The sequence below is a fragment of the Alosa sapidissima genome, chromosome 23 (assembly GCF_018492685.1).
Source record: "Alosa sapidissima isolate fAloSap1 chromosome 23, fAloSap1.pri, whole genome shotgun sequence".
NCBI lineage: Eukaryota > Metazoa > Chordata > Actinopteri > Clupeiformes > Clupeidae > Alosa > Alosa sapidissima.
This window is the reverse complement of record NC_055979.1, coordinates 22,429,482-22,443,728: the sequence shown is the minus strand read 5'-3', so window position 1 is coordinate 22,443,728 and position 14,247 is coordinate 22,429,482. Positions and strand designations below refer to the sequence as shown.

Genomic DNA, 14,247 nt, shown 5'->3' with positions numbered 1-14,247 from the left:
ACACACACACACACACACACACACACACATATATATATATATATATATATATATATATATATATATATATATATATATATATCACCTCTTCATCAGAATTGTAAATATAGTAATATTTACACAAAATAAATGCCAGGGGTCCAACATTTTTGACAAAGATTTTTAATAATTCCAAATAGTCATCTACGAAATTCACTGAGGATTATCTTTTGCACACCGACACATGAGGGGAATTAACTTTAAGTTATTACGACTCGTTATAAAAACAAAATTCATTATTATATACAGCTAAAAAATAGGCCTCGAACAATATTCAACAAAATTAAACAAACATTTGTCTCCCACACAGGGTCCGTGATAGGGAAAAATGGCGTAAAATTTGTCATGAGGTTTGACATACATACACTCACACTCACACAAATGCCTGAACACACTACAAATCCAATAGGTTCAACCAGGATAGTCCTCATCATACTGACAGCTTAGTGCAGCTCACCAGGAGTGTGTTTCTTCCCCACACACCATCCCACCCTACCCCACCCCAGTCCAGTCCAGATGCAGTGGTCACGCCTTTTCATCTTTGGTCTTCTTGGAGTCAGTCAGGCTTGTTGTCTGCATTAGAGAAACAATACAGATAAATATAATAAAGATAATAACAAGCAGGGAGATGAGAAGGGTATGTATGTATCGACTTATCTAACTATCTAATTATCTAGCGGAATACGGTGAATAAGCTAAAGTCCCAAAAAGTCGGCTTGTTCCTTTAAAGCAGTCCAGTCCCTGGACCTCACCTGGTCCACCATCTTCTGCATCTTCTCGATGACGGCGAGCATGTGGCCAGCGTTCTCCTTCAGGTTCCTCTCGTAGAGCTTGTTGAGCTTCTCGGCCTGCTCCAGACGGCTCCTCAGCTCCTCGGCTCCCTGCTGCTCCTCCTGCGCCTCCTTGCCCAACTGCACCTCCACTGCAGCACAAAACGACACACACAAACGCATGAGCGAACCTCACGGCACACAAACGCATGAGCTAAGCTCACGGCACACAAACGCATGAGCGAATCTCACGGCACCAAAACACATGAGCTAACCTCACGGCACACAAACACATAAGCTAACCTCACGGCACCAAAACACACAAGCTGGGAAGTTACAGGAAAAAGTGTCTGTCAACAGGTAAAGCTCAAGCACATGAACTAGAGCTGGCATGTGGAACATTGAGCTAGCTCATTAACGTTTGGTTCAGGTCTTGTCCATGGTATTACATTAGCAAATCAATTTTATTCAGTTATTAAATTAGCAATTAGCATTAGTTAGACTTAAGACTTTGCACTTTGCCCATCATTCTAATTCGGGCCCCATATGTGTAACATACAGGTTGGAGGAGGCACCAATGGACCCTATTGTTATATCTTTGAGGGCAAAGAAGACCAAGCCTCTTTATTAAATATGAATATACCAGTAGTACATCAGATACTAACCTACAGTTATGCATCCACATGTATGCACAGATGTACTGTATTTTGCCAGTCAAACATGACTGTGCATAAACATACCAGTACATACACACATCTATACAGTGTGTAAAAATGTCCCAATGGCTACTGTTGGCTACCCAATGGTAACTTTCAAAAGCACAAGAGTAGAGATCCCGAGGTAAAGAGGGGTGTTTGGGTGCCTTGAAAGGCACTATATAAATGCAATGTGTTGTTGTAGTTACCTAGTTTGGTCTGCAGGGTGCTGACTCTCTGCTCCAGGGCTCGTTGCACTGCAGTGCCTTTCTCCAGCGCCTGCATCAGGCTGGGCAGATTCACCATGGAGCCCTTGTAGTTGACCATGTCTGTGCTGCTGCCCTTAGCCCCCGAGCGGCGGCTGGGCGCTCGCTCCTTAACCGTGCTGGCCTGGCCAGGGAGCAGGGCCTGGTTCCCTGGGGACGACATCAGATGTACAGTATATATGAAGTTTGACCACAACTTTGTTCTTCAGTCCATAAACAAATGCTACGACATGTTGTTAAAAATCAATGTTCCCTTAAATGACATGTAGTGTCACTCATTTTTCTATGGCATGGAAAGTCTCACTGCTTTTCGATACTGTAGTATTCAAGCAGATTTACGAAATGTGTATGTTATAATATGGATTTATCTTCTTGAGGTAGTGCTATGTATTTAAAGGCAACACGTTTTGTTAAACTTCATATTGGTTTTGATAGTGAATGGTTGTGTGATGGATGGATAAACTCACAATAAAATACTCACCACACATGTTTTTTGGAGGTAACCCAAGTAACATACTGTTCTGTTTTTAATTAGAGATGCAATTTAAGATAGTTCCAGTACAAGCCTGAAACTGATGCGTTGAACAAAGAGTTTGTAGCTATTGCTAATCTACAACTGTAATTCCTTGCTTGTTTATCCATTGTTAGTTTTTTTTGTGTGTGTGTGTGCAATATAATGGAGTGTGTGTTTTGTCTAGACTCTATTGTGTGTGAGTGCCCTTCCTCTCACCTTGTAAACTTATGTCACACGGCAGGTCTGAGTCATCCCACTGGGTACACAGCTTGCGGTACTGACACAGGTCACTGACTGTAGCCTTCTTCACCAACTCCATTGCCTACAACACACAGACAAGTTGGCACCACATCAGCCAGGATTCTCACCTCTCTTACGCAACCAAATCTGAATTTCAGTGAGAGAGTTTGACAAGATGGGAACTTCAGAGTAGAGGGGTATTATGAAAACGGTATCTGTCTGTACACACCACTGTAACACAGAAGAAGGACACAGTGATCATATTTATAATACACAACACGCACACACACACACCTGAGCAGGAGTGAGGTACAAGCCCAGAGATAGCAGAATGTTCTGGAGATCCTGTTCTCTCAGACTGCCCTCCAGTTTCCGGTCAAAGAACACCCAAGACAGCAGCACGCTGCGGGGGAGGGCTGCACTCCAGCCGAGGGGACGATCCTGCAAACACACACACACACACACACACACACACACACACACACACACACACACACACACACACACTATGAGTGGCAAAGTCAGAGAGGTGTGACAGAAATATCCAAAGCCTATTCAGATTATGAGCAAACTTTCTGTTGACACTGTTAACTACAATTTACTGTATGGTTAAGGTTTGGATTTGTTTAAGGTGATGTTCAGTAATTGTTCAACAACAAATTTATATACTAAACTTGAATCTAAACAGATAATCTATTAAGTCTCTGTGGTCGTATTATCATACAAATATATAAATAGGCGTATACAAAAAAAGAGACATGTGAAAAATGAAATGAACATGACAAACTCATGTTCAGTGTAATATATTAGAGATGAACCAAAGCAAGTCATGATTACATTTTCCTTAGTGGTATGGTTGTCAGCAACCGCCGCAGTCTTCTCATCTTCTCCCAGCACCTCTGCTACATCTGTGAAAGAGAGAGTGTACAGAAACATAAAAAAAGTTGTACTATGTGTCTTTCTTTGTCTTTTATTATGTTCACTTAATATCCTTAGAGCCTTATCAATAACAACAACTTCAGGGACTGCAAAAGAATTGTGGAATTTGCCCAAACATATTGGTACATATGGTAAACTGCATTTAAATAGCAGTTCTTTACTTTGTTGAACAAAGTGTGATGGTATGACATCTTAGTGTAAAGACTGTCTGATGAAGAGCTTAAGGCTCGAAACGTTATATATATGGTGTAACTCTAATAAAAAGAAAAAAGGGGAGCTAATGTGTGGATATTCCTTGCTATTTCTTACGTATTACTTTTTTTATCCAGCACCTACTTTTGGATGTGCGCATGTTACGTTTGTTTGGATGACATCTTAAGTCTCGTTTAAGGACAGAGATATATGAAGCCATGTTAGCTACCTGCATGAATGCTGCCCAGTAGAACAACCACTCAGACTCTTAAGGATTAAGGATGCCATTAATAACAGACTGTACATTTATATTCTTAGCTCTCAAAGTGTTGAGAGGTTTCTATGTCTGGAATCAAAGACTACAGGAAGTGGCCGGTAACCTGATGAGAGATACAATACATCCACAGTCCACACACTCACCACTCTCGCTGTTCTTTTTGTCCTCGGCCAGGTCCTCAGTCTCCTCTACGGCCTCAGGCTTGGCCTTCTTCTCCTCCTCCCCCTCCTCCTCTTTCTTTTCCTTCTCCTCCTCCTCCTCTTTTTCCACGGAGCCTCTTCTCTTCTTTCCCTCCTTGCTGGCAGCCCTTCTCTTTCCTTTCTCATTCTTCTTGGGCTCCTGCAACAACAGATGTACTTTTAGTTATATTATATGCACATTTATATTAGCCTGGGTTTCCCCATTGCTGCCTTGCGCACGATTGTATTCACGCTGCTAGGCAGCCTGGATTCCATGGACTCAACAAAGGAACCAATCACAGAACGGAGGGGGGACAGCAAGACGATGACGACACACCGAAGCGGTTATGAGCTACGTACAGACGTATTTGATAGACATTCGTAGCGCCCAATAAACGGCTCTGGGCATTCGTAAACCACGTTTCAAATACGGGAAAATGAAAGTGTAGTTCCCAGACACCATCTCAATGAGATGAGGTCTGACGTTTGCCAGGCTACAATTCTATATAAGCAAGAGAGAATTACATGGTAGCGCATCTCAAAGTCTGTACACAAGGGAAGACAAGTTTATTTATATAGCGCATTTCATACACAGCGGTAATTCTACGTCCTTGAAATAAACAAATGTAAAGAATAACAGTAAATACAAGCATAAAAGGGCAATAGTTTAAAAAGTAAGACATACAAAACAACAGAATAATAAAGAGACAGAGTGTATAGACCCTTTCAACAATAAAAACAAAAACAATGCTTGAACGTTCTATTTGGGCCCCAATCTACTTCCTCTGCATTAAGATAACATATGGAATGTTAAAAAGGAAGCCTTGTGGGGCCAATTATGATGCTGATAATGGAACTCTCTTGAAAGGGTCCATAACAACTTCTGATTACTGCAACACAGCCAGCAGCTTCTGCTTTGAGATAACCAGTAAAGGGAATGAGGATGAGTGGTTACAGCGTGCTAGGCCTTCTGCTTGTTTTCTGTCTGTTCGTCTACTTGTCTTCAGGTACGTCAGGAGGTGATGCTTGAGGAGCTAATGAGCTGCACCTGTGTGCAGGTGTCTCTAGTTAAAAGGCTGCTTCCTCTACTCTTTGAGTACGCGGAACTTCTGGGTACCCAGATTACTCTTTGAGAGGCCATTGGTCATGCAACACAACACTCAGCCACATTCCACACAACACAACACCCGTGCATTACTGATGACTGCCTTGGACCCACTTCACACTCTTTGTTTTTTTATTTAGCTAATAAAAACATAAAATCCAACCTCTCACCTCCCTCTTTTGTGGTGACCTTAACACAAGGTTATAAAAAACAGGAGGTGCATCTGATCAGTTATCAGAAAGCATCTGGGAACAGTTTGGTCCTGAGTCTAGATCTAAAACTGGCTACACAGGTTTTCTGCACAAGGGAAAAAAACAGTTTATTTCTCCATCAGGTTCATGGGGATAATTAACCTTGCCAGGATTCCCCCCAAAAATAAAAACTGTTCTATGCTCATAAGTGGTAGGACTGACTGACCTTGGTGCTGCCGGCTGCAGCCTCGGACGTCTCCGGGGCTCTGTCCTCCGTCTGGTCCGCTTTGGACGCGGGGCTCAGAGGCAGACAGCTGAGGCAGCGGTACAGCTGCAGGCCAAAGTCCCTCTGCAGCATCTCACAGAACAGCTCTGCCATCAGGCCAACCTGAGACATGACAACCACAACAGACCATATTAGCACACTTACAGGAGTAGACATTTGCTTTGGACATCATCTCAAAGTATCTGCGAAATACCATAACTGCAGAAATTGTTTGTAATGGTTGTAATTAAAAACCAAAAGAAAGGAAAGAGGGTGTATAGTGTCAATAGTATTATTATGTTTAGCAAAACACCAATACTACAACTAATACAACCAAATAACACATAAACATGTTTTAGCTGCAGAAGAGGGTTGTCGGTTTGAAACCCGACCAGTAGGCACGGCTGAAGTGCGCCGGGATTAGTGTGTGCTTCACCTCACTGTGTGCTCACTGTGTGCTGAGTGAGTTTCACTAATTCACGGATTTGGATAAATGCAGAGACCAAATTTCCCTCACACGGGATCAAAAGAGTATATATACTTATAGTTATACTATAGACCCTTTCAACAATAAAAACAAAAACAATGCTTGAACGTTCTATTTGGTTCCCAATCTACTTCCTCTGCATTAAGACAACATAAGGAATGTTAAAACGGAAGCCTTGTGGGGCCAACTATGATGCTGATAATGGAACTCTCTTGAAAGGGTCTATACATGCCAAGATATACAGATTACCTCAAATGCCTCTTGCGTCTTTGAATTGGCAGGCTCCAGCAAGGAGGCAAGGGAGAGGACCGGCAGGGTGGACCCAGGACAAGGGGTCACCAGCAGGGCTGGAGGAACGGGCAGAGTGGGGGTGGAGTCCTACCGGAGGGCAGAAAGACAATTGATCATACTGTACACATGTCCAGGAGATAAGCTTTGGCAAACTTTGAACCAAACGTTAAGAAGATGGCACCTTCTCGGCACATATTGGTACCAAGGGAAACCAGGACACAAATGACAAACTCTTTCACAATAACAAATTCCTGCCCAGGGACCACAGATGCAAATTAGCTTACTCTGGTATAGAACTAGTTCTGTACATGGTCCCTGTCAACTAAACTAATAAAGTAAACTAATAAAAGCCGTGATTAGCCTTTAATTTTGCAGGTCCCATGTAAAACAACAACCAATGAGAGGCTAGCAGACTTGCTAGGATTGTTAAAGTAGTAAAATGAAGGCCAGACCTCTTGTTCCTCTGGCTCCTCCTCTTTTGGCGTCTCTTCCTCAGGCACTGTGTGGGGCAGGTTCCACACGTCCGGTAACAGGAAGACCACAGTCTCCACTCTCTCCTCTGAAAGATACCTCATCTCTGCCATTCTATGCCTGGAATTTAAACAGTGGGAATTACCCACTAATTATCCTGCCATGTATTACGGTACCTTAAAATAACAACTTCAAACTCATAGTACACTGGCATATAGTACGGAGAATGAAGTTTCTGACATTGTCAATGCATGCCCAGAATGCTTGATATATTGCACTGTATGCGCTGATGATCGGGTAGGATCATGAGCCGTATCGTTGGTTTTTAACTAACTGGGTACAGTGCTAAATGGTGTTACTTTGACGCCAAGGGACATAAATGTGAATTTTTCATTGCGTTGCTTTAGGTGATACAGTACATGGCAACTTTTTGAGCAATTTGTTGCTGGGAAACCACATAACCAGTTCCATGTGTTCCGATTGGAATGATTGAAGTTCTCAAGAAAACACTGATGGTTTTGTGGTAAAGTTCTCAAGAAACTTGAGGTTGGTATGAGAGAGGGAGTCTATCGTCTCTGTGAGCACCCTGCATTCATCTTGCACTGGATCATCTTCCTGAATCTCAACATTCTGATCACAACAAGTCTGGGGAAATTTATATAAGTCAGCACCAGTCAGAGGTTACATTAATTGCTTTGCACTTTTATGATGTCATCACATCACCAAAAGAGTAGAGTATTTTTAAACTAACTACAAAGGCATTTTCTTCAGCCAAATAAAATACAAATTACAAAATACTATTTTACTATTCATCATAAACACTGCCCTACCCTGGGTATGCATGTTTATTCATTTACAGCACAAACGTGGCATAGTTCACCTATTCATCGTGTATACTTCACTTTAATTCCCTACCCAGTCCAATAACATATAAAAGCATGTCTCAATATGTTCAATATGAAACCAGAATATAGACCCTTTCAAGAGAGTTCCATTATCAGCATCATAGTTGGCCCCACAACGCTTCCGTTTTAACATTCCATATGTTATCTTAATGCAGAGGAAGTAGATTGGGAACCAAATAGAATGTTCAAGCATTGTTTTTGTTTTTATTGTTGAAAGGGTCTATAACAAGACAGGCACTAACCACTGAGTGCAGGGCCCCAGGTCAAGGCCTGTCTGCTGGAGGGTGCAGCGCACAGCCGTACGGATCAGACTAGACGGGTCCTTGGCTGGACTTGGCCCGTCATCTTGCGCTGAGTAGTGACCGCCCACCAGCTGCATATTCCCTTTAGACTCCAGCAATAGGAACTAACAGAGGAAGAGAAAAGATGGTGGCAGAGTGGAGGGAAGAGAGAGGAAGACAAAAATGTATTAAAAATTGAAAACATGCCCTCCCTAACAAATCAACTTGTTACAAAACTGTACAAAATTTCACGTTCATTTTTTTTTTTTTTTACCAAACGAAATGTGGTCACTATTTCTGATGGGCTGATGGAACCTTAATGGTCTAAAATGTTAATTATCTTTCCTAAGTGAATCTTTCAGGGAAGTCTTTTAAAGCAACACCAAAGAGTTTTTTGTACCTTAAAATAATGTTTCCAAAATCGTTTCAGTGGTTCATCAACTTGTAACAGGGTGAACAGCACTTCTGCAGTCGCTTTGCGGCCCTCTATCGGCTATAACCGCACTATGTAAGTTTGCAAGATCGGGTAGCGGATCTGTAGTTCGATGGAATGAGACATAAGACACTACAAATTTGACTCGCATCTGATTTCGCAATACATCGTACTTTCATAAATCATGCAACATATTCTACCTTGTCTGTGGATATCGTTATTTGCAAAGCCGGTGCTGGATAAACAAATAGCGTGCGTGCGACAGAGGGAAAGTTCTTTAGTGTTGCTTTAATGCATGTGACCCAAGCTTGCAGTCCTGAGTCCAAACCTTTATGAGGGTGCTGGGGTGCACAGCGCCTCCTTTTGACCCCTGGTCCTCCTGTCCTAAGAGGCAGCACTCCGTGTACAGCTCTTCCATACTTGGCATAGACAGCAACATCACCTGCAGAGCAAGAGTGAGGTCAAATACTGCATTTAGAAAATGTAGAGTAAATGCTACCATCAATAACACAAAGTATTCTGCAGTTAGTCGGGAGCCCAGAACCTGTGCTGTGTAAAATATTCGACTCATTAACCATTGTGGAAACATGGGGGCAAGAAAGGTTCTGATGTACAACTTAGATCGTAGCTAAAGCTTTACCAAACAAAAAAAAAACAACTTGCACGATTAATCGAAAGACATGAGAAATAGCAATGTCACTTGGCAACGACAGCTGGAAGACCATAGCTGACCATAGCTGATCTTCACAGGCTGAAACCTGTTCCTCACCTTCACAGCAAACTCAGAGTTCGGCGCCTCCGGTGCCTCGGGTCCCTCGGTCTCAGAGGCCTCCGGCTGCTCTGGCGTCTGAGAGGGCCCTGCGCGGAACAGACAGGGCCCACAGAGCGGGAGCGGCCGGTCGGGTGGGAAGCTCTCCGTCCAGCTCAGTTGCAGGTGGAGGAGAGAGGGGGGCAGCGGGAGGTGGGGATATCGCCGCCGCACCTCCAGACTCTCACAGGCGGAGCTGAACAGCACAGAGAAAAAGACATAACCATAAAGTCTCTTACACACTAGTATGTACTGTATATGTATATGTATTTTACATATAGTATTTGCATTCTTCTTTGGAGGTTAATGACCAAGACTTTTAATCAAATGAATGGTAGCAAGTAGCAAGTACTTTCAATGAAAACAAATTCCAAAGGTGATCGTCATCAATTGTGTCTGTGTGTGTGTGTGTGTGTGTGTGTGTGCGTGTGTGCGTGTGTGCATGTGTGCGAGAGAGAGAGAGAGAGAGAGAGAGCAATGGGTATTTTCCCCCTCCTTCCTGTAGGATACCCAGGTTATTGGCATCTTCTACCTAATGAAAGTGATTTGTCACTACCAGATTTAATTACTTACAAGGTATAATGACAGCTGCCGGAGGCTAATATTGTGGTTACAAATTTCACCCATGCCATTGCTACATCTGTGGCCCAGACAGTGATAAGAGATGTGACACCTCCTCAGTTTATGATTATGTTTCAGACTTTCGGATGTTATGATTTAATTTGTAAGACGTTTACCAGCCACATGTGTGGTACCAGATAAAAGTTTGTACAGTTTGAACTTTATTTTCACACCAATCCTTATTTTGACCATTTTGTTAACATTGTAGGACAAAAGTGAAGATAAAAGCTATTAAATAGCACATACAGAATTTTGTAGTAAGCAAAGAAAGAGTAAAATAGCAAAATATTTTACACTTCAAGATTCTTCAAAGAAGTCGCCTACTGCTTTGATGGCAGCTTTGCATACTTTGGCATTCTCTCTGAGTCAGCTTCAGGTAGACACCTGGAGTGTTTTCAAGGACATCTTCGAAGGGATTCCCATAGATGTTGAGCACTTGTTACTTGCTTTATTTTCTCTCACGTTAATTGAAAAGCATTCCAGGTGACTGCCTCATGAAGCTTACAGTATTTTACAGTAAGATAATGTCAACAGTGTGCAAAGCGTTGATGAAGATTAATGGTGGCTACTATATAAAACATGTTTTGATACTTCTGTGTTGTGATATAGTTTTGATGTCTGCATTGTTCAACAATGCAGGAAATAGTCAAAATAAAGAAAAACCTTTGAATGAATAGGTGCGTCCAAACTTTTGACTGGTAATAATACCATACTTCAGTCCAGCAGAAGACACTGGCCTGGGCATGCCTCACCTGTCCCGTGGAAAGAAGGAGAACAGCGGGTAGCTCTGCTGAGGCGCGCTGGTGCTCTTCCTGGGCGCCTCGTCGTCAGACATCCCCTTCCACCTTCTCCGCTTCTGGTGGATGCCGTCTCCGCCCCACGGCCCTCCGTCCTCCCTGCGGAGCCAGAGTCAAGCACAACGCCTCATCACAACACCTACCAGGATTTGAATGAATGCCTCTATTCAGCAGATGCTTCCATTGAAAAAAAACCTCAAGGAATAAGGATGTCACTCCAATATTGAATACATGTGAAGAGACCTTGGGTGTTTTAAAGGCACTTTACAAATGAATAATAGAGAGAGGTTGCCATTTTGATGTGGCTACAGTTTATTACCTATTAAACAAGGTATTACACTATTATCAGGCTTACTTAGGTCTATGGTCTTACATGTATGCATGTTGTCTTTTACATGTATGCAGTCTTTATGTATGCATGTGGTCCATATGTCTGTGGTCTATATGTATGCACAGAAGCTCTATGTAGGCTTTCTAATGGGTGCATGTCGACTGGTGTGCTTGTGTATCTGTGTGTGTTTGGGTGTCTGTGCATGCTTAGCAGCACATATGTCTCGTTCTTTGTATGGTGCCCCCCCCCCCCCCCCCCCCCCCCCCCCCCCACCCCCTATACTATTTATTGCCTATATGGCACCATTGTGCTTCTTAGACCGACCTTTTTACCCCCTGCAACTTGTGGCACAAGCATTTCACTGTATTGCAAAAGATATGTGACAATTAAACTTTGAACTTGAACTTCACGAAAATGATGCATAATTATGCAAGAAAATGCATAATTTCACGAAAAAATGTGTTTTAGCAATCGAGAAAAACTGCAAGAAGGGTTATTGCTAATAAATACATGAAGAAAACCCTAGCCCTGAAAGTGCACATGTTTGTGGTATGACTAGCCCAAAGGCCTTTCACCTGTGATTTCAAGAACTCCTGGTATGTGTTAATAACCTTGTTCGCCCAATAAAGTTCAAAGCAAAAGAAAGTTCTCAACCACACACTTTAACACCCAGCCCTCACCAGCACATGCACCCTTCCCCAGCCCTCACCAGCACATGCACCCTTCCCCAGAGACTCACCAGCGGCCTCCCCGTCGTCCACCCCCCCCCTCACTGTGCCTCTTTCTGGAGCTGCCTCCGCCTCCCCAGCCTTCGTACGGAGCCCCCCATTGTGGCTGCAGGTGGTGGGGCATCTGCAGTAAGCCTGTGAGATAAAGGCGAGGAGCAGTTAACCTATAGCATCTGATTGGGCCACTTTATTTAAGCAGCTAACTGGATCATACTGCAGAGCAGAGATGGATGGTAAAACACCTTGGGCCATAATTTAAATGCTGGGCAAAGTAAAGTCTAAACTCTAACTATAGCTTGTTTGCCCCAGCCGTGGCGCAACTGGCTGGGGCACCTGCACCGTACGCCGGCGACCCAGGTTCGATTCCCGCCCCGTGGTCCTTTCCGGATCTCACCCCGACTCTCTCTCCCATTCACTTCCTGTCACTCTCCACTATCCTGTCGCATTAAAGGCGTAAAAAAGCCCCAAAAAATATACTTAAAAAAACTATAGCTTGTTTAATGGTTCTACGCAAAACCTGTTTGCACAACATCTGTGGGCCAGCTAAAAGCTGTCTCACGCCACATGATACCTTAGTTCATGCATGAGGACTTTGCTCATAGACCGACTTTGCTCAGCATTTCAATTAGGGCCCGTTTGTCCCACCAAAGTACTCACCTTTGCCAGGGTTGGACTGCATGTTGGGGATGAGTGGCGGGATCTTGGGGGATTTGAGGAGTGGTTGTGGCTGCCTACCCAGGATGCCAGGTTTCTGATTTGATGACATTGAAGGCAGTAGAGGAGGAGGTGACTTGAATGGCTGTGAGGAGACCATTATTTAGGTACGTAGAACGTGAGTATGTGGGATTGAAGGGGAAACCCTTTATGTGTCCAGTGCATAATACCCATTATGAGAATTGTGAACTGTTATCGTGTAATGTTTAAATAGGCCGCATACCTGACCGTTAAGAGTTTGAACAGTCTGAGCTGTCCAACTAAGGGCCTGAGCAGAATCTTTGACAGCTTTCACAAGCACTTTCTCTCCCAACTGGGGATATCTCCCGATAACGTCACTGCAGAAAAATAATGAAAGACAACAGAGAATAACCCAGCAATTCACCAAGTCGTTAAATGCACCCCCACAGTGTTATAAACGACAACAACACACTGCTCAATGTTACTCTTGCCTACCTCATCTGAAAGTGCACATCCTGATCGACCATCCCATAATTATCCTGCAACTGAGTCACCACTCCAGTAAAGACTCGCTGCTTCATCTAACAAAACAAACATGGGACTTGATGATAGTAATAACTGTCATAAATAACAAATAATACACCATGTCCTTAATCACTGGGGTTTTACATTATTAACTAAAAATGACGGATGCCATACCTGAGTTTCCATTGTAAGCAGCTACTTTAACCTGCAGGGTGCGACTTCTGAATGTGTTTGAGTTCCGGACGAGCTGGTTGAGGAGAAAGGTGTAACGTTATTCACATAGTCAACTCTCACCTCTTATTTTCTGTGCACACTCTCAAGGCTATTTAAGGATAGCTGACATTCATACGCATGAGGTTAGCTGACATCATTCTGCTAGCAATGTGGCATCTTATGGGTAACCAATATGATTTTGTTTAAAATATTCACCGCTGATTTTGTGTTTTCTATAATGGGAAGAAATTATCATGATCATTTCTGATTATGAAAATGATAGATACTGTACAATTGAAACCCACAATAAACGTGGTATGCTAACAAGGGACTGCACATTCACCGGCAATAATAGCCATGAATAGGTCATTTTAAGGCTAGCATAAAATGAATAGTTATATAAGAGGCATGAAGGTCAACGTGAAAATATGCTTTAATTAGCAAGATAATGATTCATATAAATGGATTCATAAGAATTATATTGAATGCCGGCTCTGTGTAAGTTCCTTGAAAAACAGAATGAATGTGTAGACCTTGTGGGCTTGCAGCTCGGGCTGCTTTCAATGGGGGTAATTCTGCTAACATAGCTAGCTGCCAGACCTAGCAAGTTAGGTTGACAAATATTGAAGACTATTCAAGGCATTATATTACCATTTCAAATTTATTGTTTCAGCAACACAATTATTTAGTGAATTTTTAAACAAGAGAGAGATACAGCAGCAACTCACTTTCCCAGCGATTTCTTCCTCCTTTGCCTTTGTTTATTTTTTGATTGACACGGAAGGCGTTCGGAGTGAATTCATCAGTGCTAATACACGCACGCCAACTAGTGGTGAAATGCATTTATAAAGCGAGACAAATGTAAATCCCACATTAAATATTGTGCTAGCTACGTCTATATAAGATCTTGTTGATTTAATAATAATAACAACGTTGAATACAACATACATGTAAATTACCCCTAAATTTTCACACGTTTTCTAGTGTTCAACGGGACGAGGAAAATATT

General features: G+C 42.7%; 1 protein-coding gene across 2 annotated transcripts; it reads right to left on the bottom strand.

The window, feature by feature from the left end:
* Positions 1-157: 157 nt before the first annotated feature.
* On the bottom strand, positions 158-14,218 carry ccar2 (cell cycle and apoptosis regulator 2). Of its 2 annotated transcripts, none has more exons than XM_042079852.1 (20): positions 13,967-14,218; positions 13,200-13,272; positions 12,996-13,081; positions 12,763-12,877; positions 12,483-12,624; positions 11,837-11,960; positions 10,722-10,865; positions 9,310-9,544; positions 8,869-8,982; positions 8,069-8,232; positions 6,903-7,041; positions 6,409-6,537; positions 5,634-5,795; positions 4,076-4,271; positions 3,362-3,432; positions 2,819-2,965; positions 2,501-2,606; positions 1,714-1,920; positions 792-961; positions 158-612 (listed from the first exon to the last, which is right to left on the bottom strand). In XM_042079852.1, the coding sequence occupies exons 2-20, from the start codon at positions 13,209-13,211 to the stop codon at positions 565-567; spliced, it is 2,511 nt and encodes an 836-aa protein (XP_041935786.1). In that variant the 5' UTR covers positions 13,212-13,272; positions 13,967-14,218; the 3' UTR covers positions 158-564. The 2 variants fall into 2 exon arrangements, with proteins under 2 accessions (XP_041935786.1, XP_041935787.1); XM_042079853.1 differs by having other exon boundaries at positions 12,483-12,576; positions 13,967-14,217.
* Between the last annotated feature and the right edge of the window lie 29 nt (positions 14,219-14,247).